Here is a 24,624-nt window from a genome sequence, read left to right as displayed (position 1 = left end):
TTAAATATAAAGCATTAAAAGATCATGTTTCTTTTTTTTTTTTTTTTGCCAAACGATTTTTTTAGAAGTTTTAAATTGAGAATTGAGAAGTAATTTAATTAACAGGAACTATGAAGCTATCTAGAAGAAAGTAAAATACTTGAAATTAAGGCGTTAATAAAAAGAACCACTTTTTGTTTCGTTCGTTTTTAATATTTATCTTTCTTTCTTATAATATTTTCACCAAATATTTCTTATTTAATTCAATTATTATTTTCATTAGGACATCCATTTTCTTTGAGGTATAAAACTTAGACAATTCTAACAAGTTTTGGAAGATTCCAAAATTTCAAAATCCATTCGTAAGTTACTGCTAAAACTCGTGCATCCACTGCTGCTCTTGCGCAGTTCTTTTCAACTTATGGCGTCTCACATTTAGCCTTGACTGCTACAAATTACGTAATCGCACTCGTTTGCTTCATTCTCGCCATGCTGCCTGCACCGTGATCCTTTCTTCGATGTTTACAAACAAAACTTAAATGTCGCCGAATTTTTGGCATAATGTAGCGATTCGTCGCCAAATCAGGCGCTTTCTTACCTGTCTCAATGTCGCTAAAAACACTTTCCCCTTTAATACTTGCCGGCTTTGTCAGGTGGGTCAAACAAAAGTGAAATCGCTCTTGATTTGAACTGCTAAGAAATGGAAAGTGAAAAAACGGGGTTGTGGGAAAATCAGCGACGTGAAGAACTTATAGTTGGGGATTCGGTTGGAACCCCAGGAGCTGATATTGCTAAACTAAAAATTCCATCATGGTACGACGAAAAAAAATTTAACAGGGCCAAAGAACTCTACAATCAGTATTTTGCTGCGTAAGTATAAGTCGTTTATTTTCAAAACTCTTGTCTTATTCTTAAAATAAGTTGCCTCTCTTTTATCGAATACTTTTTTTACAATTCTTGAAGAACGTTTTATTCTATCTAAATTAAAAGAACATATAAAAGAAAGAAGTGAGTGGAACGAGTGTTAATTTTTATTTTTTTTATAAATTATAGAATCATAATTTTGTTCTTTTTTTGTAGTAAATTTCAACTTAAAATATAGCATATTTTATAAATTTCCTATAGTTTCTTTAATGCAAATCAATATTTAAAAAAATATTATTGAACTTTATTTTATAGATTTTAGTTTTTTTAGATGTTTATCATTTTTTCAATTGTGTATTCCCTCCTATAGTTAATGAAGGTTTTTTAAGATGTACATTAAGTGCTATGAGTTATAAACCTACTATTTAATTTATTTAAATCCTTTCACTAAACCTATCGCTTTAAATAGTTTCCCTTTTTTATTAAACCTTAGATGTAACTAAATTATAAATTTGGCGCATCTAAGTGATTCTTTCGTTTAAATTTTTATATCAAACTTAATGCTATACATGATTTTCATTCTTTTGTTTAAATTTTATATATTTTAATTCATATTCATCTCACATTTCATCAGATGAAACTTTTCCATTGTTTTCATTAAACTGATTATATATTTGCATTAAAGAGAATTTAGATGGAACCCAGGTATGCAAAATATTATCATGTATAATAAATAATTTAATTATATTAATTCTGAAATAATTAAAAATAAAAATTTTCAAATGTTTAAAATTTTTACAGTGTTTTTAACGGCTTTTTTTACGTCATAAGAAAAGAAGAAAGATGGATTGTATTAAATCATAAATTTGTATTTAGTGAGTTGACCGTTACTCGCATTACGGGCAAAGAAATAGCGAAAATAATAATAAAATCGAATACTCTTTAGCATTAAACGTGGAGGGGGGGGGGGGTAAGAACTACTCGTAAAAAATCTAGTGAATAAAAACTTTAAACTATGCAATTTTGTTTCAGTATTTTGGCAATTTTAAGAAATATTTTTTGTTCTATTTTAATTAATAGATTTCATTGTTGTATTGAAATTCAAAACATTTTCATTGTTTCGTTAAATATTTTATCACGTGATTTTTTCCCCTCAAATATTTAATCACGTGATCACGTAAAAGTTAAAGAAAAAAGATTTTACTAATTATCTAGGTATTAATGTTAGGAATCGGAAGGTGAAATCACATTACCGTAAAAGACAACATAAAATGCTAATTAGTTTCTTAATTTTCAATGACATTATTTCATTGGTCTCGATTAAGCAGTCTCTTATTTAGTAGAGGATATACAAAAGAGATTTAATTTAGTTTAAAGCAATATATTTCAAATAATCTTGGGAGATTAGCTAATACAATCAGCTAATCTCCAAATACTACAAATTTCATATAAATTCAAAATCGTTTCTAAATTGTCTTGTATATGAAGAATGGAAAAAGTTATAACTGTTACCAAGAAAAATTTAACCTTAATAATTTGATTAGTTTTTGTGATCAAAGAATACATTTTTGAATTTGTCTGTCTGTGGTAGCGATGACTTCGACACATTTAAATTAGTTTTTGTCTTCTATTACGTTCTATTTGGAAGCATCGCATGGGTTGTTTTAGAACGGACCGCATAATTTGAACACTTTCATACCTTAACTGGAAACCATTCTCCAAGTTTTCACACCACACCACCAAGAATGTATTTGAACTTTGCCGTTATATTTGGCATGCACCAGGCCCACATATTTGAAGGACATTTAAAGGAATGGGATTTAAATTGAAATACGAGTAAATAGGTGGATTTTAGTTTGCGATTTATTGTAGGATTAGGAGAAGGCTGACTTTTCCAGGGTACGGGTTATTTCTAATTTTTTCAAAGTGTTGCGGTCCACCCAATGATGTAAGTGTGGTGAGCTAAAAAAGGTTCTACAATATTTGTTACAATCTAATAATAAATGCGGAATATGCACTTACTTACAGAACTACAAACATAATAATAATATTAAGATACAAACATATTAATGATAGCCCCAAATATAATAATATCAAATAATTCATTTAATATCAGGCAATTCAAAATATATAAAAAAATAATTTTCATCTAAAGTTAGTTTTTGTAACTATAGTTTGCAGAAAACTTAGTCTGCATACTGTCCGTCAATCTTGAATATCTGGGTATATAATTACTAACTGATAATTTTGCGCTGGATTCTAAGTGGTGTCTGTGAGAAGGAAACGATATATTGTCTTAATATATTCATCGTTGAAAATGTAGATTCACATAGGTAGTTAGAGCCAAAGAACGATGCTTAATGATATGCAACATTTTTAAAATTATGATGCTTTAGTTTTCAAAAATTACTCTTAGGTTCTGAACTACGTGCTTCTAAAATTATGCCATTTTGAAAGAAAAAAATGTCGTTTTTCTCAAGAGATAAAGCGAATATATGATTTATATTTTCAGTTATTTCTTCCATATCAGCATTGCCAAATGGATAACACATGAATGTAACAATTGATTTCTTTTAATATGCGCATCTTATGTCTTAGTAAAGGTAGTCACTCCAAAAGTCTTGGTGGTCCATTGGTCGATTGCGATCGACTTAATGCTCACCCCTGAGCTAAATTCATCAAAACTTTTATTGTCTCTCTCTATGTGTACAAGAACACGATATTACAAAAGCTCAAAATTTAAGTTAATTGAATTCATTATGTAGTTTTGGTATCTAAATTGTGGTTAATTAACAAGTTTGAAAGTATTTTTAGCCACAGGAATGGATTATAAATATATATACTTAGTTCTCAACACTCTAGAACAAAGTTAGATACAAAATACATTATATTGCGTAAATATATGATTTGGTCGAGAGGAAAATAATCCTATTAACTGTAACTTCTATCGATTATTACACATCTGTCAATCAAATGACAGACAAAAATCGTTTGGTAAAAAAGTAATAACAGCGCATTTTCAATAACAGTTTTCAAAAGGGTTTAATGGTATAATTATATTCTGTCTCTGTTGCAGAAAGGCATATTTTGTAATATGCCATCGATTTCGTTGCGAGATGCCTTTGCTGTCATCTGATTAAGCAATCCGGATTTCCGATGTTTTAAAAGAGTTTTTGCAACCTTTCAGAATTTTCTTCTGATAATTAAGCAATTCGGATTTCCGGAGGTCTAGAATCCTCTCAAAGAGTTAATGATCTTTTTTAGTTGCGCATTTATCTTGAAAATTGCTTCTAAACACAATTTTTTTTAATCTTTAAATGGATGCGAGTAGAAGTGAATGAAAATATAAATATATTAGATTAATAAAGAATTGTTATAATAATTTTCAAAGAATTCTCTAAAATACATTTATATTATAAAATACAAAAAATTTATTTCTAACGATGTAATGCATGATTTCGTACTTTATATGATAATAAAATTATATACGATAAATAATTGGTTTGTATTATAGCATCTTATGGAATATAATTTTTTCTGTTAATTTATCTCTTATTATAACCAGTTGGAGTGTTCTCTCAAAACTTTTTCCCATACTCTTTAATGCAAATGTTATCTCAAAAAGACTGCCTTGCATGACATTGGAGTTCAATAGTTAAGAAATATTAAACTTTGGCATGAATTCAGCATTTGTACTGAATTTATCGTGCCATCCTTGGCGAGTTATTTGGCGATTAATCCCTGGCATGCGGTTAATAGTATCCAAAAATAGATTTGTGCTTTAGACACATTTTTCTCAACCGATTGAAACAAATATTTGAACAAAAATTGCACTTACATTTCAAAATCCTATGCCAAATTTGATAGATTTAAGTTATTGAGTCTGAATTATCGCGTTCACAGGTTTTTGAAATTAAAGACCAACAGACAATAAACCACTTTTGTTTTGGCTCAAAATTTAACAGGTATTTACACTGCAGATGTTAAATCTGTGTACAGAATCTTTTCTCTCTAACTATCTTCGTTGTGTAGTTATCGTGTTAAATTATATTCGAACACCTGGGCAGATGGACTTCAAATTAAAATTTTATAGCAATTTTCAAACTTGTTGTACACACAGGATACTAAATTTCAGCCGTCTAGTACAAATCTTTGTTACAGACAGACAGGCGAACATTTTCCAAAAATATATTTTTCGAATTGACGGAGGTCTCAAACATGGAGATTCGTTTAAATCTCGAGTTCAAATTTTTTGACGATTTCTATACTTTCAAGAAAGTAAAAATAGAAAATGTATTAGTATGTATATGTTTGTATTAGAGTTCTTTAGGACAGACCTTTTGACTTAAAACTATTGAATTCAGTATAGATCTATTTTGGAGGATATGAATATGCATCTTCAAGCGATTGTTTGAAAATATAATTAATTAAATGATTAAAGAAGATTTTAGCTTCTTCCCTGAATTACTCCTGAAAATATCATTGCAAAAAATTATCTTTATACACTTTTTAAATCTAAAAAAAAAAAAAAAAAAAAAAAATTCTTTTTAATTGCCGTGCAACATTTTTTTTAAATTTTGGCAATTTTTTTTTTTGTTGCATAATTTACAGCAACATCTTTTATCGTTGTAATAAAATTCAAACCGTTTTCATAATTTCATGAAATATTTAATCACTTGATTTTTTTTCCATTATTAAAAGCTGAAAATGAAAATTTCTGTTAATTATCTGTGCAGTTTACATCGGAAATTATTAAGTGAAATCACATCATTACAAATAATTACAGGCAGTTTGAAATAGATTATCTAGACAAGGTTTTAATGGTTTTAGAATATCTTAGAATATGACTCTATTAAGGAAGTTCATATACACACTAAACCGAACAAATACAAAGCTAATTAAATAACTTGGCTTCAATATCTATCAGAATTTGATGCTTAAAAAATCTGGCTAAAATTCTATTGGCGACATTTTTGTCGCCAATAAAATACAGTAAATCGAACATGGGTGAGAACTAAATGTTGTTGTTACTAAAGTATTGAAATAAAACGTAACAAACTCAAATTGCTGAAGGTTCTTTGATCCAATAATTGCTATCTAACTTTAATTTGAGTAATGAATTGAAGAAATAAATCTTCAGAATTCTGCACAAAAGTGGTGTAGATCATTTGTAGATGATTTTTCAAAAACTCGTTTGAAAGAATGGTATACTAGTGAAAATTTCAAATAGGTATACGCAATATGATAACCAGTTTCAAATCCCAAGGGTCAAATAATTTCAATACTTCCTTTTTTATTTTCTCATAATTGTAGAAGACAAAAGAAACAAAATTCCTTTAGAATGCTCCTCAAAGGTGATTTAAATCGTTTTATTAAATTTTTCAAGAAATCTTTTGAAAATGTATATTATATTGTTGGTCTATTATTACTTTATGATTAACGTTATAATAGACCTGCAATATAATATACTTACATTACATACATACACACAATTACATAGCAAACATATACATACGAATAAACGATTGTATGTTATTATTCAGTAAGTGGAAACACTATTTATAATTGTATCTATTGCATTTTTATATTCCCATCTTCCTATTCACATCCGAAGGAAGTAGAGTATACATTTTCTTTTACGATGTGTATATAGAGGAAATATTATCAAAAAGGTCGAATGTATAATTTTGATATATTTCAACATTTTAAATATCTGTAAGTCTAAACATATTTTGAAATTTGCCTCTTAATGTGTTGTATGTTCCTGTTAATGTAGGGCGGTTTGCATATGGACACTCGTTTGTACATATCGACAATAAAACTTACTTTAGCAAACTATTATATGAAATCTTTGAAACATAAATAATGATTTATCATGTATGATAAAATGACCATTGCACCATAATTAAACGTTTTGTCCATTATTGTCCAAACCAATCCTGAGAAAGCATTCGTAGGATGATGTTTTTTTTTTAATTATTTATCAATTCTCCATCAATAACTCACCAAACGATCGCCAAATTGAAATTTTAAAAAATTGCCAAACTCGCTTGGCTTAATTTTTGAACGCCAAATTCAAATAAGTTTCGTATCATTCACAAGAAAGATAGAATTCCATTTTCTCTTTACAGTCAATTGTTTACATCTTTAAGTTTATTTAACTGATTAATTTTAAAAACTCAATAACAGACGGACTTCCGTATTGAAAGTAGATTTTTTTTTTTTTTTACATATTCTGAAAAGTGACATAACAAAGTAACTGTGCCAATTATTCTACATAATTAAACCAATGTTATAGATAATCATTCAAGGTAATAGAAGTAATGAAAACTCAAATTTGGCAATATCAGAATGATTCCAAACCATTGCAATCCTAAAAACTATGTTTAACGTCGTTAAAGTGTTAAAATTTTAAAGATTTTGAAAAAATGTTTTATCACTAATTGGACGACAATACGGAAGTTCCACATAATTAAAATAGAAAATTTTTCCATAAGATAAAAACAATTTAAAAGTCAAAATTGCTCAACTAGGCCATATTTTTCTTTGAAATTGAATTTCGCATAGTTCTGTCTACAGGGGATTTTAATTATTTACTGTTTTAATAGCATAATAATTTTAATTAATTTTTGTTCGAATTAATTAGTTTTTATTAGTTAACTTATCTCGTTAAATAAGTGAGATAAACGTTTTTACTAAATGACAATCTCATATGAAAAGGTTTTTGCCTAAGCATTTGGATTGCCTAAACATTTTTACTGTAACCTGACAGAGAATTTTAATAAAACAATGTAAATAATTTTTTGAAGTTATTTTTAACACAGCATAACTGACTTTTTTTAAAGTAGTCTAAAATTCACATTCGTGTACAATGTATTAACTTTTGTGACGTGTTAAATGCTATATCATTTTTATACTTACTTCTTTACTTCTAATACGGTACAAAAACCATGTATCTTCAGTTTTTGTTCTCTTGGAACAAACATTTAATGTTCATTAAAACCCCTTTCCTCCCCTTTTGGTTTTTGCAACTTTCAATTTATAAACAGTGATTATGATTGCCTTTCAGTCTACTCATCTACTGCAAGATAATAGTCAATTGATTTAGACAATTCAATTTGAGAAAATTGTGGATAGCAGCAAAAAAATATGACCTTATATATAAACTTTTTATAGAATTATTATAGCAGATTGTATTCAAACAAATTTCCTTTATGAAACTATAATAGCATATTTTGTGGCTTACTTATTTTCGACTATTAGTCTTTTATTAAAGCACTTGATTAATGATATTTCAGCATAACAATTTGTTCATTGACAGCACATAACATTTTCTTTAAAAAATGATTTTAGAAATCTATTCTATATCGTTTCAACATAATTTTTATATTTACTGCCCCGAAACTTAGAAAAAATAGAATTGAGGCTCCGGTATTGATCCTGTCTAAGCAACAGTCCTCGACAACAGTCACTAAGATATGAATAGACTTCCCTATGTCACTAAGATATGAAAACTTTATTTTTGTAACTTAATGTAACTTTGTAATGGTTGTTCTTCCGTTGTTCTATCTGCGAGATGGGTGAATGTGCCCTCCTGTAAAAAGGGGTTGTGCAAGCGAATGATTGATGCGTGAGTAGCAAAGTGGTACTCTTGGCTCTAGTTGGCGCTACTAAACAAACAAGAGACGCTCCCCCACCGGCTTAAAATCGCTGTCTTCGTAACAGCGGGCTTGTCCAAATGGCAAGTGCCATAAGAAACTACAACAGATACATTCTGTAGAAAGCTATATATTGTGATAATAATTTTTAATATATATTTATGTAATTGTTGGGTTAAAAATTATAAAGTGTTTCATATTTTTCTCCAAAAACTGCGTTACCTTTTCTTCAGTACTTATTTTATGAAGCTTATTAATATTGCTGTAATAACAGGGGAAAATAAATAGAATTTTTAATTTTCAGTTCAGTTACTTGACTGGGTTGCTTGAGTTGTCATATTGGAATCACATTAAAATAAATAGCGAACTATATTGTAGTTCTTTAATTATTTTATAATTCAAAAAATCTGTAACAGTTTCTTTCTAATGGAACCAGTAACCGTAAATTGATAAAGAATACATGTCACACAATACCGGGAATGTCTGGATCCGATAAAAAAAATAGTCATCTTATATAATGAGCAAACATGTTAATGATCCTTAAATATTAAATATTTTTTTAAAAATTTAAATAACTGAAGGTTCCTTTGTCACTTTCATATATCAGACAAGAATTCTAGCATTTGCTCCAGTTCTTCTTATTGTCAAATATTTCTTAATTAGAATTTATTATATTATACAGGCATTTAATTAATATCAAATGAACACCAGAAAACTTATAAGGTTTAAATAAAAAATAAACATTCTGAATAAAATATTAAAAAATTTTATAATTTACATCTATAGGAAGTTTTCTCTGTTTATAAAAATTTCTATTGACTAATTTATCATTTGTGTAGGACATCTGCTGCAAATGCAAATATTCCTTCCTTTGAAACAGGTTTTTAAAGCCTTGAACTAAATACTGATCAGTTAAAATTATTTTTTATGTACTTATTTTGTTGGAAAAGCAATTATCATTTTATCATGACTTCAATATCGTTTGACTTAATTATTTTTTTTAACCCTGGAGGGTTTATTTTAAAACATTCTTATTCAAAAGACAGTAGAGGAAAATCCCAAGGTCATAAGAACGCCAAATTTCATTAGTAAGCAAAGCACATGGAAATGAATGAAACAAAAGTGGGGAGAAACATTCAGTAAGAATTATCGTTAATATTTATATTTAGTATGAAATGTTTATAAGCTGGAAACTTGATACGTACATTAATATATGGCATACCATCTCTAAATTTCATAGTGCGAGATGTATGCAAAATTGTTAAAATGCTCTATTGGATAGACCGTTGCATGTAAAGCTGCCAAATTTGATACGTAATAAGTGACCAGTATAAATAAAAATTTCTTTTTAAAAATTGAATTCTGAATTAATTAAAATTTAAACTTTAGGATGATTTTCTACCATAAAATCATCACATTTTATATTACTTAAAATTTAAAAAATAAGCTATTCAAATTTAATGTACAAGTATTTTAAGTATAATTTTCAACTGTAATTTTCTGTGTTTTAATTATTAAATTAATACGCGCGAATTTTTATGTGCACGTTATCTTTGCTATATAATTAAGATTAAATTTTAGAATTAAAATAAAACTTACGTCTGATATGACAAACTTATACATTTTCTAGGATTCGTCTATGTTAAAGGCAGGGACTCATTTGAAGAAATAAATGAATGAATCTAGTTCCACGTAAAAGAATATCCCTTGTTGTTTACCCCCCTTGGATTGAACTCCTGTTCAAGTAAGAGAACGGAGAAAGAGGGGTGTAGTAGCTTCTGACGGTAATGACCCCTTGAACACCCAAGGGCAGAAGTCTCACTTTAGCTCACATGAAGATGGCACTCACACCCTCGCTTGCACAAACAACTACCTTTTTACAGGGGGGATCTTTTACTCATCTCGCAGATAGAACACAGGGTAGAGAGAAACAACGCCGGAACCAGGACTCGAACCCAATCAAATCACGAACCAAATCACGAGGAACACGCGCTACCTCTAGGCAAGGACGCCGGCTAAGAATGCCTTTTAAAATTATATAAATCATATACCAGAATATATATATATATATATTGGATATGTTATCATACCATATCAGAACTACCCCCTCCCCCGGATAATAACCGTTTATGCAATTGCGACAATAGAATATAAGCCTGGATTCTTAGAAGTATCGTCTAAAACTGCCATATTCATCACTTCCAACTTCGCCCGGAGCAGATGCGTTTCATAATTGAAATCGAGGTAATTGAACCCCACAGCATTGCTGTGCCTGCCAGGGAAGCTTTCACTTTCTCATTGTGCCTACGATGGGGGGGAGGGGAAGCATATATATAAAGGATCATTCAAATGTTCTTTGACAAATTAATAGATTTGTTACGCATCCAAAAACAGGTTGTCTTTATAATAGAACAGGATTCACCAGCACATGGAATGTCAAATACGGGGAAATGCTTGTCAGAGAATAAAATGAAAGTAAAGGATATATCAGATAAAATTTAGAAAATCGATTTAATGAAACAGATTTACAAAAAAGCAAAAAATACAATAGATGTACCCCCTTTTTACAGGGGGGGGGGTATTCAGAATACTTTTGATTTAATTTTAACAGCCTGTTATTACAAAAATTCGAAATATAGAAGCCTTTTAAAATATAGTTTTGAAGACCTCATTTAAAAATAAAAAAAAGAATGATACTGACAATAATTTTCTATGGTTATTTGATTTCAGGTCATTGCTAAGATTTCATCTTTTAAAAACAAATAACTAGAAATTAAATCTAAGGTCATCTACTCTTTCTTGTTAAGTAGATTTTGCAATGCAATCAACCTTGATAAAAACATGTCAGAAGGAAGAATTCATTCATGTTACAGGAAAAATAAATAGCATGTACTCTGATTTTATCATTTTTATTCAATTAGATAATCTGGTAAAAGAGATTTAGAACTTCTTAAAAACAATACTGGTTATGATTCTGCTGTGCTTGTCAAAAGGTTATCTGTTGTTTTATACTAAATAAAATTCCGTCTTATTATTGCGTTTAAGTCAAAAAAGGATAAATGAATATTTTAAACTAATAAATCCTATAATACAATGAAACCTCTCTACAGCAGTCACCTTCCATTTCAAGTAAAATTAGCCAATCAGAGGTGTTGAGCTTTTTGGAAGGTTTTATGAAAAATAAAATATTTAATAAAGCGTATGTGCATTCATTATTCATGATTCAGTGAAATTTTAATATAACATAAAGGAAAAAAGTACTTTACTCAAGGAATTATTATTTTGAAAGAAGATACATTTTATGTTAAATACTTTTTAGCTTTTTTGTTGTTGTTGTTGTTGTTGTTAGGGAAAGCTCGATTTGATGCATGGTATTGTTTCCTGCTCCCATCTTTCTTCTCTTTATCCCTCCAAGGGGAAGATGGGGGTTGTTAAAAACTAGTCGTATAAATAAGTTAATTGTTTCCCTAGGAGTATAGCAATGTTGTATGATTGAGTTATATTCACTTCGATGACGGGAGATACTTTCTGCATGAAGAATTGAGATTACCCTCAGATAGATCTTGAATCATTAAATCTCTTCCCTCCGCATAAAATTATGTACCTTATACAAAGCCGTGAATGAAACTAATACTGAGAATTTTATTTTCAAAATGCCGTACATAAGAAATGCATTTTTCGTTGTATAGTAAAGAAAACAGATATTTGTGTATTGACCGCAAAATGTAGATGAAGAATAGTTAAGAAGGGGCCTATTAGCAAATGATCTTTATATATTGGGGAGGAACTGATTAATATCTACGTTGCGGGTAATATAAAATTACTGGAAAACCGAATATGTTGAATTTTATATATAACCTACAGTTGGGCTACAAGATCACATTTTCTCGGATTCGGTAAGTCTGAATTGCGGAAAATACTTCAAAATCAAGAGTTCGAATTTTCTGACTATTACAATGCTGTAACTTCATTTATATCATATAAAAATAAAAAGGATGGAATGCACAATTTGTTGTCAAAATTAGTTGATTTGTTGCGTATTGTAAAATATAACGTATTGTTGTTATACCAACAATTTTATGGCTTAAGAAATTGCACAAAATAATTCATTTGATGATGTCAATATGGTTACACCTTGTCTTTTCTTTCATTATAATAATTCCAAAAAGATATATCTTAGTATAAACAAAATATAAACAAAATCTTAGTATAAACAAACAGTGTATGAGATATAAGACAAACATACATTATATATGTAGTATATACTATACCACATCTGAAAAAAAATATCCTGAAAAAACTGAGGCCAAATTCAACCACAGTTTTAACACTTATTATTTAAAATAAGAGAAAAAATATTGTGCTTTTCGAAGTGCAAAAGTCAGAAATATTCACTCAATTAGAAATCATTCAAAATTTTGCTTTTTGCTGCATTTCAACTGCAAAGAGGTAAAATAAAGTAGGTTAATTAAAATAAGTTATCTTTGAAGAAAATTATTACACTGTCTTCAATTCAAAATTTACCTTTTTAAAAGTAATCAATTTTAAGCGATCTTTATTAACTTTTCAAAATTTAATAAATGATTGAATAGAAGCAGACGATTTTGAAAATGGAATGTATACGTACTTCATTGCTAGGCAACGATGAGGCTTTGAACTGCTTCCTTTTATTTTTTTAATATTAATTATTTTGATTTTTAAAAATCTTCAGAGCGTTTTGATTGATATTAAAGGAATTTTAAACTTTGTTTATTAGAAATAAAACTGCAGAAAATAAAAAGTTTTGAGTGCTATAGTAATTTATCAAAAAAAATAAATTTTCGAATTAAAAATAAGTTGGGATTAAGATGTGTGTGCTTTTAATGCGTTGGGATTGTTTTCATAGAGTGTTAACATTAAATAGACAATTATTAATTCCATACGATGCCTAATTAAAATTGTTTTCAAAATTACTAAAGTCTAAGCAAAGTTTTATTCAAGATTTTATGATCATTAATTAGACGGTAAGACTTTCATTCATAAAAAAACATAAGAAATTTTTCTCCACAACACTGTATATTTCAGCTAGTTTTTAACTAAATTTCTCAGCCATACATGCTTATGACTGTGTGTAACATTTTTAGTGCATGATACCATAATGTCTGAACGAATAAATTAAATAATTAGGAACATATTAAATCGATAATAAATAAATGTAGGCATTGTAGAGAATGATTAGAAATTTATGAAATGCTCCGTATGAAGGCATAATTAATTTTTACACATTTTATAGGCATTCTACTTGTTATCACTAAAATATAAAATCCGTTATTTCAATAATCAATTATTTCATAAAATATCTAGACATTCTATTTTATAACTGATAAATCATAATCAATTATAACTAGAAATTCTATGAAATAATTGAATTATACACTTTAACTGTAACATTATAGTGCTAGCATTAAAGTATCAAATCCGTTATTTCATTGAAAATAATCAATTATTTTACGAAATAAATCGATGTTATATGCAATAGCTAATAAATTATAATTGATTATTTCATGAAATAAAATATATGAACCTGTGATGTTCAAAATGATAATGCTTTTTTTTTAAAGTAAAGTCATAAAGTAAGGCAAATAACGCTTGGAAAGAAAAATCGCCTTGAATGAAATTACCACTTATATTTCAGAAAATAAAATGGGAAGTGATGAATTCTCTATTTTCTGTTTCTATATTATGCATGAATTTTCAATATTTTCTTTTCATATTTTGCCTAAATAGCATTTGTAATTCCGTATAATAATCTGCAATTCATAGAAAATGTAATTGTGAAATGAAATTCACGGAATAAGAAAACCACAGATAAATCAATATATATTATGGAAATATATTGTCAAAAGCGAAATGAAAAGTGTATATATCAGTACAAAATTTATGTATCAATGCTCAAATTATATATTTCAATATCAGTGCACAATTTATATACTTTTTTATGTATAAATTGTAAATTTATTAATAAATTTACAATTAAATAGTACAATTTATAATTAAATAGTGTATTTATATTTAAATACACTATTTCTATATTTATAAATCAATGCACAATTCACATATTTTTAAATCAATGTGCAATTTACACATTTATATATTAGTATGCTGAGTAGAGTTGAAACACTGTTTATCCGCTATGTCTAATGAAAGAGCGGACACTTGGTCCTTGCATTGCAATTCCCTATTTGCTTAGATTTCCAAAAACATATTCTGGAAATTCACTGTATATCTAAAGCGAAATCCGAAAATTTGTTGCTGTAATTTCAGTTCGCAAACTTTTTAGGTTAAAATTGAACAAATCGCATTTAGTTGGAATATCAATTAATAATTTCTTTTTCAATTAAAATACGTTTTAGTTAAACTGGTGAATTTTGAAATTTGTAGGAAGTAAGGAAAGATTTAAAAAAAAAAGTGTTTGAGGAAATATTTAATATTAGAAAACCAATGCCACGGTTACTCAAGTGTATCATTATTTCCTTCCCTTGACCAAAATAAATAGAATTGTAGAATGTTTTCCTCATAGTAAAAATTAAAATGCCTTCATTCATGTGATGAAAAATTAAATTGCGTAATTGTTCGGTATAGGAAAAATGAACAATTATTAAATTCTACAATGTTATCTCTTTAATAAACTAAGCATAGCATAAATGAATTGTTGTAACGTGAAATACTTTTTTTTTGTTATAAAATGAGCAGACAATTTTTTTTTCACAACGATCAAAAATTTGAATTGTTTTTCCCCTCAATTCAGTTATTTACCAAATATAATTCATTTGTGTTAAGTTTCTCATGTTGAAAACAAATCAAATAACTGTTTTTATTGTTTGTTTGTTTGTTTTTTCTCTTTTGATCGTTTGCATCTAAAATGAGGTACTGATCTATCATTTTGATTTTATGCCCATATATTGAATTTCATTTATATAGTTTGCATCTGTTTTTTGTATATTTTTTATTTAACTGACTTCATGTTCGTAAAGAAGAAAATTCGTAATCGATTTTTAATTCTCTTCTTGAGGAATTAGATTTTTGAAATTTTGTGCATTTGTGTATTTTTGATAATTAGATGCTATTTAAATATTTTTCAGAAATTTATTATCAGTGAATTATTTAATTTAATTAGGTTTTTATACCATACTAGATGCGTCGCGCATGGTGGCTAATTTCAGAAAAGTCGATTTCAAGAGTTCATAATATTTGTAGTAAATTAATTATCAGTCATAAATTTTTAAAAAAGTAAAGAAAAGAAAAAAATAATTATAATAAAAAATTTTCTTCTTAGTAGAATTACTTTTTACTGAGTAATTCTATTAAGTATTTTAAAATATTATATTAACGTGTGTTTTAAAAAGAGTTTGTATGAAATTTACTGATTTGTTACATTTATTTAAATATGTAGGAATAGACCAAAATACAATAAATACTAAAGATTTTGCTCAAAATTTGAAATATATCTTCAATTCTTTCTTTTCTGTAAAATGACAATATACCGACTTTCTTTATGCAATATGTTTCTGTTTTTCGCTATCGTGTTCTCATTAATTCCGATGGATCTCTTAATTTTGGTTCGCAGTCTAATAACCATGACGACGATACCTAAACTGTCATGACCCTTTACAAACCTTTACACCAGCCAACGGTAGAACATGCAGTTTCAACGAATTTAGCCTGCATCGGGGCCTCTTCCTAAGTGGTGCTTTGATGGAGTTGGGTTTCGAACTGGGAAAGCCTTTTGGTCCAAAAGCCGAGATCTAATCACATAGGCTTCCGTGGCCTTATCACAATAAAATAAAAAATAATTCAAATAATGTTATACATTATTATAAAGACTATTGTGATGGCCGAATAATGTATGCAAAATGGCGAAAATACTCAGTTGATGAGGTTAAACTTTTATGTTATGAAAATGAGAAATTGAGAGTAGTAGTTGATGGTGCCCATTGATTGCGTATTAAATGTCAAGAATTTCCGTGTGAATTAGAAATTGAAGAAATTGGTGTTGCATTTTGAGTGGGGAATTCTTTCGTCTTTTTTTTTTTTTTTCCCTTAAAATATTGTGAAGAAATGTCGAATGCGAAAATGTCTTAAAATACTGCGAAGAAATGTTAGAATTGAGGGAAGACATGTGACCATTGATGACTTATCTAGGAGTCAGAAGCTTTCAATTCTGTTAATAATAAATGAATGTGTGAGTGTTGACTCTTTAAGTCAAACCATTTGACTTAGAGCTACCAAATTTGACACAGATATATACTGGAGGGTGGGAATGAATATCTCTTAAAAATGAAATGAAATTTTGTAATTTTTCCATGATAACTTCTAAAAATATTACAGTACAAAAATAATTTTTACATCATATTAAAATTCGAAAATTTATCTTTTCAGTGATACCAATTTTTAGCATATATTTTTTTCTATTTTTAATTAATTTTTTAAAATATTTCAAGCGTATTTTATATAATAAATCATTTTCGTTGTTGCTACTAATGTTTAATCCTGGCTTTTGTCCACTAAATTATATGAAAATTCGACTTATTTTTTCATTGTTCAATAGATATGAGTATAAAGCGTGCTTTTAATAAAATGTTTAAATTTTGACGTACTTTCAATATTAAAGTTAGAATTAGCCATGATGAAAAAGTTTTAGAGTACTTTAAGAGTATTTTTAAACACTGTTACTCTTTTTTGTCTATGTATAAAGATATAGATAAAAAAATCAGAGAAATGCATAGAACCATGAACAATGTAATGCTATGAGTTATATGTCTAACAGAATTCGAATTTAAAAAATATTTTATTAGGTAGGTTTATTTAATTGAAATTTTTAGCAACCATTAACGCCGGCGAATTAACTAATCATCAAAGGTAGCTATAGTGAAATAAAAATTGATGAACTCGGTAAAATGGTTGGGACTGAAGGATTCTATTGCGGGATTTTTCCCTTAAAGAATATGTAGTGAAGAAGTGCTTTTGAGATTTCTCTCAAAAATGTAAGGAAGTGATCATTAATGACATAATTAGGAATCAGAACTTTCATATGAAATAAAATTAACGAAATTGTATTAGTGATTAGGACTGTGTACTTGTTCTTTGTTTTTCCTAATTTTTTTCAAATATAAAAATTTGTTTCTTGAATTGCTTCTATTAATCTTAGACAGTAATAAATGTTCATTACTACTGGCTTTTTTTTATAAAGATATAAGTACATATCTGTTCTTTTAAAACATTAAAAGTTGACATCAGCAAACTTGCATATAGGAATATTACGTTTTTCCTGGTCACGAAACATGAATGGAAAGGAAAAAAAATCATGAAAGTGAGGGGGGGGGAATAAAAAAAATCTACATTGATTGTCAAAAATTATTGCTTTCATTGCGTTGTATATTTCATTCGACCTTTCTTACTTTTCCTCAATTTTATTCTTCTGGTGTTTATTGAATAATTTTAAGCAAGAGCTATAATAAGTATTTTATACAATGACAGGAAAAAGATTTGTTTTTTTGTGATATATCATATAACACGCATTTCATAAGATTCTACGGCTAATTTATTTTTTTAAACAAGTTTTTCATGTCCCTTATTATAATTTAGTAAATTGCATATTAGAGCTTAAAATTGGATTGTTTGTTGAACTTATGTAAATGTTTTGGAATTGATATCATTATTAATTCATTGTCATTACTACTAAAAAAGCTTAAGTTAACGATCGGATAAATGCAAATTTCAATCAATTGTGACACATTTTGTACTGTACTCATAAGTTCGAATCCCATTTTAAGAGAATGTACCAATGCATTCAAATTATTACTATTCATTACACGATATATTTACTACTCTTTGTAACACATAGTTAGTAATTGTCAGCCAACAAACTATATCAATTGTTTTCACTAGTAAGATTTTAATTTCAATATCGCATTCTGAGAAAATAACATCAATCTTTAAATAAAATCTGAAAAGATTATAATAAAAAATATTGCTGTAATTAAAGATAGATAATCGATTTTTGCCAACTTTTTCCTGATGTTATCGAATTCTCACATACGTAAAAATGCTTGCTTATTAACACTTTATAGTAAACATTAGTAACACTTTTATAGTAAAAAAAAATACATGAAAATCCAAAATTTAATTCAAATTCACAACTTTGCCGACAAGAGCTTATACTAAATTTTATTTGTTTAAATCATTACATTTCTAAATTATCATGTTGATAAACAACCGAATATACAGAGCAACAAGTAGTCACTCCCTTTGATGGATACTGCTCAAAATTGAATGAACCTCTCCAGTTCTGATGATTGTGATATTCTATGTGCGAAATTTGATAACCATAAATCAAACGATTTGGCCTGTAGAGCACTAACACACACAAAGAGAGAGAGACACGCATTCGTCTTTATTATTAGTAGAGATAATCACCAGAATTTTTCCGTTTGAAAAAAAAAAAACATATTTTTTTCATAAATACTGTTACCACATCTTTGTGTGAAAAAAATTAATGCATTAACGAATGGATTACCCTAAAAAACCGTAGCTGTTCAATCGCATGGCTAATCAAGCTACTCAGCCAAGGAAACGGTGGAGACTCATTATGTGAGAACTCTTTTCCCCAGTGCGTTTTCTGTTCCTTTAACGGAGTTCTGGAAAAAAAACACCTGTCGTAGATCAAAGAGTTCATGAGGAAGGTATAACACAGTTACAATTGAACCGAAAATAAATTTTTGTTTATCGTTTGTCAGTATTGTTAAGTTTGTGATACTTTGTTTAACTTGCTAAAGCATTCTTTATTTCGGTCAGGAAATCTTTTAAAAATATCTGCTTTAAACAAGTTAATTTATAATGATATAGCAATTCTTTTCCCGTGCATTTTTATATAGTATCTTATATAATTTGCTTTCTCATTTGGTTTGCTGTAAGCTAAGTTCGTCTAAAACTTGAATTCGATCAAAAAGTATAAAATGCAATATGAAACGGTTTGGACCTGCACAAACAGGAATTAAAAGTAACCATCAATTCAGAAATTTAAAAAAAATAGCTATGAAACATAAATAATACAAGATGATCAAAAAATCAATAATAATTAAAAAAATTCGATTAAAAAAAGAGAATATATAATGACACTTACATACAATTTGCAATAGAAGAATTATTAGAAACTGGAATAGTTCCAACAGCAAAAAAATGTAGTTAAAAATATTCCTGATTCGAATACAATTTTTGGAATTATGTACAAATATTGATTATGGTAAATTAATTGATTAATCAGTTGATCCGATGTCCGATTGAAACATAAATTTAATGTGTAGAACAAACAACTAAACAAGTGTTACCTATGACAAGTTTAATTTTCATCTCTAAGATGTTTTCACAAACGGAAAAGCAGAATATAAATGAACATCAAATCTGCTGGGGGGGGGGACTAAAATGCCCGAGTCCGCCGGTCAGGGTAAGGCAAAGCATATTTTTCTTTTTATTATCAGTAAAAATAAATCTCGGCAAAAACTGAAACAAACTAGAACATATTTTTACAGTTATTTTTCTGATTTTAAAATTTATACATTCTAATTATATTAATTTAAATCTCAGTTGGGGATGCACTATATTGGGTGTATGGAGACACATGCCCTGATTTTATCCTGAGACCCATTTCAGCTTTTCGCAGATTTCATGACCATGTTTTGAAATCACTAATAATATATTTATTGGCTTGGTACTTCCACGAAAAATGATTTACTCTCCAGCTTAATGTAAAAACAGATTGGAGATGAGAAACAAGATGTATAATTCCAGAGTGTGCTCTATCCTGAAGGTTAGATACGATATTCCTTCGAATCAATTTTTCCAATTCCGTAAATGTAGAATGACATGACATGAGAGTAGAGAAATATAGAGATATTTTCGGTCTCGAATAGCCCCACGAATAGAAAACAATATAAGCTAAATCAAGTGAAATCCTTTACTATTTCGTTATCTCGATTCTTAATGTTTTCATTAACATATGTTGCATATATGGTACGGTGGAACATGAATTTCAAATTGCTTTTACAATTATTCATTTTTAAAAGTTACTTGAAATTAGTAACTTTTAAGTAAATTTGCTTGGAATAAAATATTAGGCTACTCTGATGCCTTCCAACCACGCGTTCCTTTACGCAACACAAGTTAAAGCAAGATTTACTTCAATTATAAGACAGCGCCATCTGGAGGAACATAAATCTGTTACAACATGTTTTTGGAAATTAAATATATATTAATTTTATTATTATTATAAAACTTATAATTTGTATTTGATATTTTCTCCAAATTAATTGATTTTTTTTTTTTTTTTTTTTTTTTGCAGAGTGAATTTTGGACACTTTTGCGGTCTGCTGTTATCTTTCTATTTCACAAAGAACATCAAGACACTTATGTCAACAGGTGAATCTGCCACCAAGAATTCACTCTTCCACCGCTACTTAATGACAGTCCGGCATGTACAAAAATGGTATGAAGGAGATGTATGGGATGTAAATGACAGTGCCCACCGATCCTTGTCTGTTGTTAGATCGATGCATGCCAGAGTTGGCAAGAAGATGGCTGAACTAAACGATGGTGTAGTCTATGTATCTCAATGGGACATGGCTGTGACTCAGTGGGCTTTTATCGGACCATTAGTTCTTTTTCGATCAACGGTCGGTCTATTTGGCTGGACCAATGACGATTACGATGCAATACTTCACTTTTGGCGAACAATTGGCTACTTACTTGGAATAGAAGACAAGTACAATTTGTGCCAGGGTAGTTATAGCGAAGTTCTTGCAACATGTGAAAAGTTATTTCATAACGACTACAAGCCAATGGTGGAAAAAGCAGATCCAATCTCGGTTTCAATGGCAAAAAATGTAACGGAAGCGATGAGCTTGATGGATCCTCTTTTTACATGGCCAGCTCTGGCGACATTCATCCACGAATTAGTTGGTCTACCATGTCCAGTTGATATGGGTATTATTGATAACATTTGCTACAGTTGTATGAGATTCATGATGACTTATTTAATCCAGTTTGATAGAGTCAGAATTTTTATGAATGAGTTTACTCGATGGAAATTAAATGCAGCTGATAAGAAAGACTTAGAATTGATGAAAAAAGGAAGACATTCTGTTCCTGCTAAAACAGTAACAGCAGGTTAAGGAGCGGTAATGTTAATGTATATAATTAGGGCATTCTCATCAAAGTTTTGTACTTTACAGTGACAGTGACAGTTACAGTGTACTTATTACAGCAATATAGCTAATGTTCATTGTTATTATATAACTCTACCGCAGTGGAAATGCGCTTAAACACCAACGGACCCTCATTCCGTTGACCGATATAATCCGAAAACATATCTACAGTTTTAGAGCTAAGACCAAATATATTTAACTCATCGCATTTTTCAATTATTGCATTCACACACGACAATTCAGACAGACAGATCATAAAACTTTTTATGTATTTATCCCAAATTTTATGACAGAGAGTGGCGTATTTCTCTCAGCAGCTGTGTAAGGCTGGACTGAAGCACTCTGTTTAAAAAGATGTTCTTAGCCTAGATGCGATATGCATAAATTTGTAAAAAAAATACAAATTTTCTGAATAATTAAATATTAGGTACTTGACTAAGCATTAATATTATTCTATCAGGTTTTTTTTAAATATATGTTTCGTTATTACAATATTTGTAAATACCAAATATCCACTTAAATAATAATGAATACAAGATCAGATGCCATACAGTCAATGAATCAAACTAAATAAATAAAAACATATGCATTTTACAAAAATAAGGAAGATACCTATAATAAACCATTAGCCTTACGTTAAATTAAAAATGCGTTGAAAAATGAAAATAAATTGTCCAGTTTATTTAAAAAGAAGCTTCATATCCTGCCTAGGGCTGCAAATTGTCTAAATCCACCCCGAATACAGATTTGCAATAAAACCATGAGCTTTGGAACATCCTTTTAGTTCATAGTATTTTGAATTTTTTGTTCAGATGCACGCGTATGTACATACAGACTATTTCTCAAACTCATTCCGTCCAAACTTTAGTACAGAATTGCAATTTTGGTGTAGAAACCGAAAACCAAATTTTATTAGATTCCGTGTTCAAATCACGTCCGGGTCACCAATGTGGCGATTTGAGATGAGCGAGGATAGAACCTGGAACCTTGTGGTTCGCAGACCAGTAACATGACCACAATACAACAGCAATTTCTCGGGTAACGTAGCTGTTAGCTGGCTTATAAGCTATTCACTACAAATATTTTTTTTTGTTTCATTTGTGAGTTATTTCGCTTACACTTAATAATACATTACTCTTTATGTTTTAAATCTCTTTGGAAAGACCATCGAATAACCCTTCATTATTTCTTCAGAATTTCTCTAGAACCACGTATTTGTTCAAGAAAGAAAGTTATGACACTTTTTGTATTTGTTAAGTTTTTTTTTTAGTTATTTAGATCAAAAGTGAATGTCTTGTTGAACAGTTTTGTTCGTTTATGATTCAAAATGAGTCATTCATCTTACCGATGAAAGCACAGTTTAATAAAAAAAAATCAGATTGAAAATATTTTTACGACTTTCAATAAAACATAACTCCTACTATACTATATAACTCCTATTCAATTCCTACTATTAGTTTTCACTTTCCCTATATAGTTCAAATTTTCAATCGTTAATAAAATACTTTTTATTCATCCACTCAAGTTGAAATACATTTTTTTAAAACTTTTAATGGATGACACTTGATGTTAATACAGTTTTTTCAAATATTAATTCATTAATTATCAAATTTAATTAATTTTTAATACTTTAAATAGAGTTTTAGCAGTTTGTAATGAAAGTTGGAATCAACAGGCAGTAGCTAAATCGATAAAATGCAATGATTTCAGTACTTTTCACGTGAAAGTGAAGAATGCGAGTTCAATTTTTGCAAAAGTAGGAATTACTATAAAAAAGTTCTATATTACTTGTGTGTTTTTTTTATTGTGAAAAGTGTTAAGTTTGAAGAAGATTATTTTAGAAAATCTGCTGCCACGGTACTAGGATAAATTCATCAACCACCTACCTTATGAAAAACTACATACAATGAACTCAGTATAAAATTCAAATAAAAATATTTTGTTTTAAAATATTTAAACAGATGTGCTTGCTCGACAGTGCCATTATTTTTTACTTTTGTATTGTGTTCCTTAGTCATTTGTACTTAGTTTAGCTGATCTATTTATGAAACGTTATCAAATACTAATTCATAAAAAAGTCCATAAAAATATTAAATTAAAAAACACTTAAGCCTGCCAAATGTGCTGCTTCCTTTTTCCGGAATGCACTTTGGCAAAATGCCATGTTTGGTAGTCTCCAGTTGAAAATAGTTTTGGATGACTTCCATGAAACAAATATAAAAATCGTTTGATAACGATTTTTCATTAATGATCCAACATATTTTCTTTTGTACATATGTATTGTTGTTTGTTTTTTGGAACTTGTTTCTTTTTTTGATGTAGTACAGTATTTGTTATTGAAATATGAATCTCACATGTTCATTCTTTACAAATATTTATAAAAATGTATGTTTTAATAGGAATTCTTTTCTTAAAGAAAAATAAGAATCGAATGCGAATCTTTTAAACTTAGAAATAAAAAAATATACTTTTTCCTAATTCCCATTAGTAAGTAAAATTGACAAATTGATTAATAATTTGAAATTTACTAATGTAAAATTTATTTATAATAAATGCTCTTGCACAATAAAATTTCCTTCTTTTAATATTAGTTTTCTAATTTGAAAAATGGCTGTTGTTTTAGAGTCGTCAAAACATGTTTTATTATATTTCTAATTATTCTTATATATATTCATATTAATCTGTTCTTAAGCATTCCTTTTAAAAGTATTATTTACTAAATTGTGTTAATTTTGTCAATGCTTGAATATAAGATTATGATGTTTATTTAAAATATCATTGAAAAAGATTATTACATTTTTTGTTGGGTTTATAATTTGCTGAAAAATGTCATAATATTTCAACCTTGCGAATTTTAAACTAAGAAACATTGATGTATGATAAAA

At 28.5% G+C, this 24,624-nt stretch overlaps 1 protein-coding gene across 1 annotated transcript; it reads left to right on the top strand.

Moving 5' to 3' along the window:
• Positions 1–534: 534 nt before the first annotated feature.
• Positions 535–24,300, top strand: LOC129981677 (uncharacterized). Its single transcript, XM_056092615.1, has 2 exons — positions 535–849; positions 20,878–24,300. The coding sequence occupies exons 1-2, from the start codon at positions 680–682 to the stop codon at positions 21,704–21,706; spliced, it is 999 nt and encodes a 332-aa protein (XP_055948590.1). The 5' UTR covers positions 535–679; the 3' UTR covers positions 21,707–24,300.
• Positions 24,301–24,624: the final 324 nt, after the last annotated feature.

This window comes from Argiope bruennichi, chromosome 8, assembly GCF_947563725.1.
Source record: "Argiope bruennichi chromosome 8, qqArgBrue1.1, whole genome shotgun sequence".
Lineage (NCBI taxonomy): Eukaryota > Metazoa > Arthropoda > Arachnida > Araneae > Araneidae > Argiope > Argiope bruennichi.
Note: the sequence above shows the minus strand (reverse complement) of the source record. Positions and strands in the feature narration are given on the sequence as shown.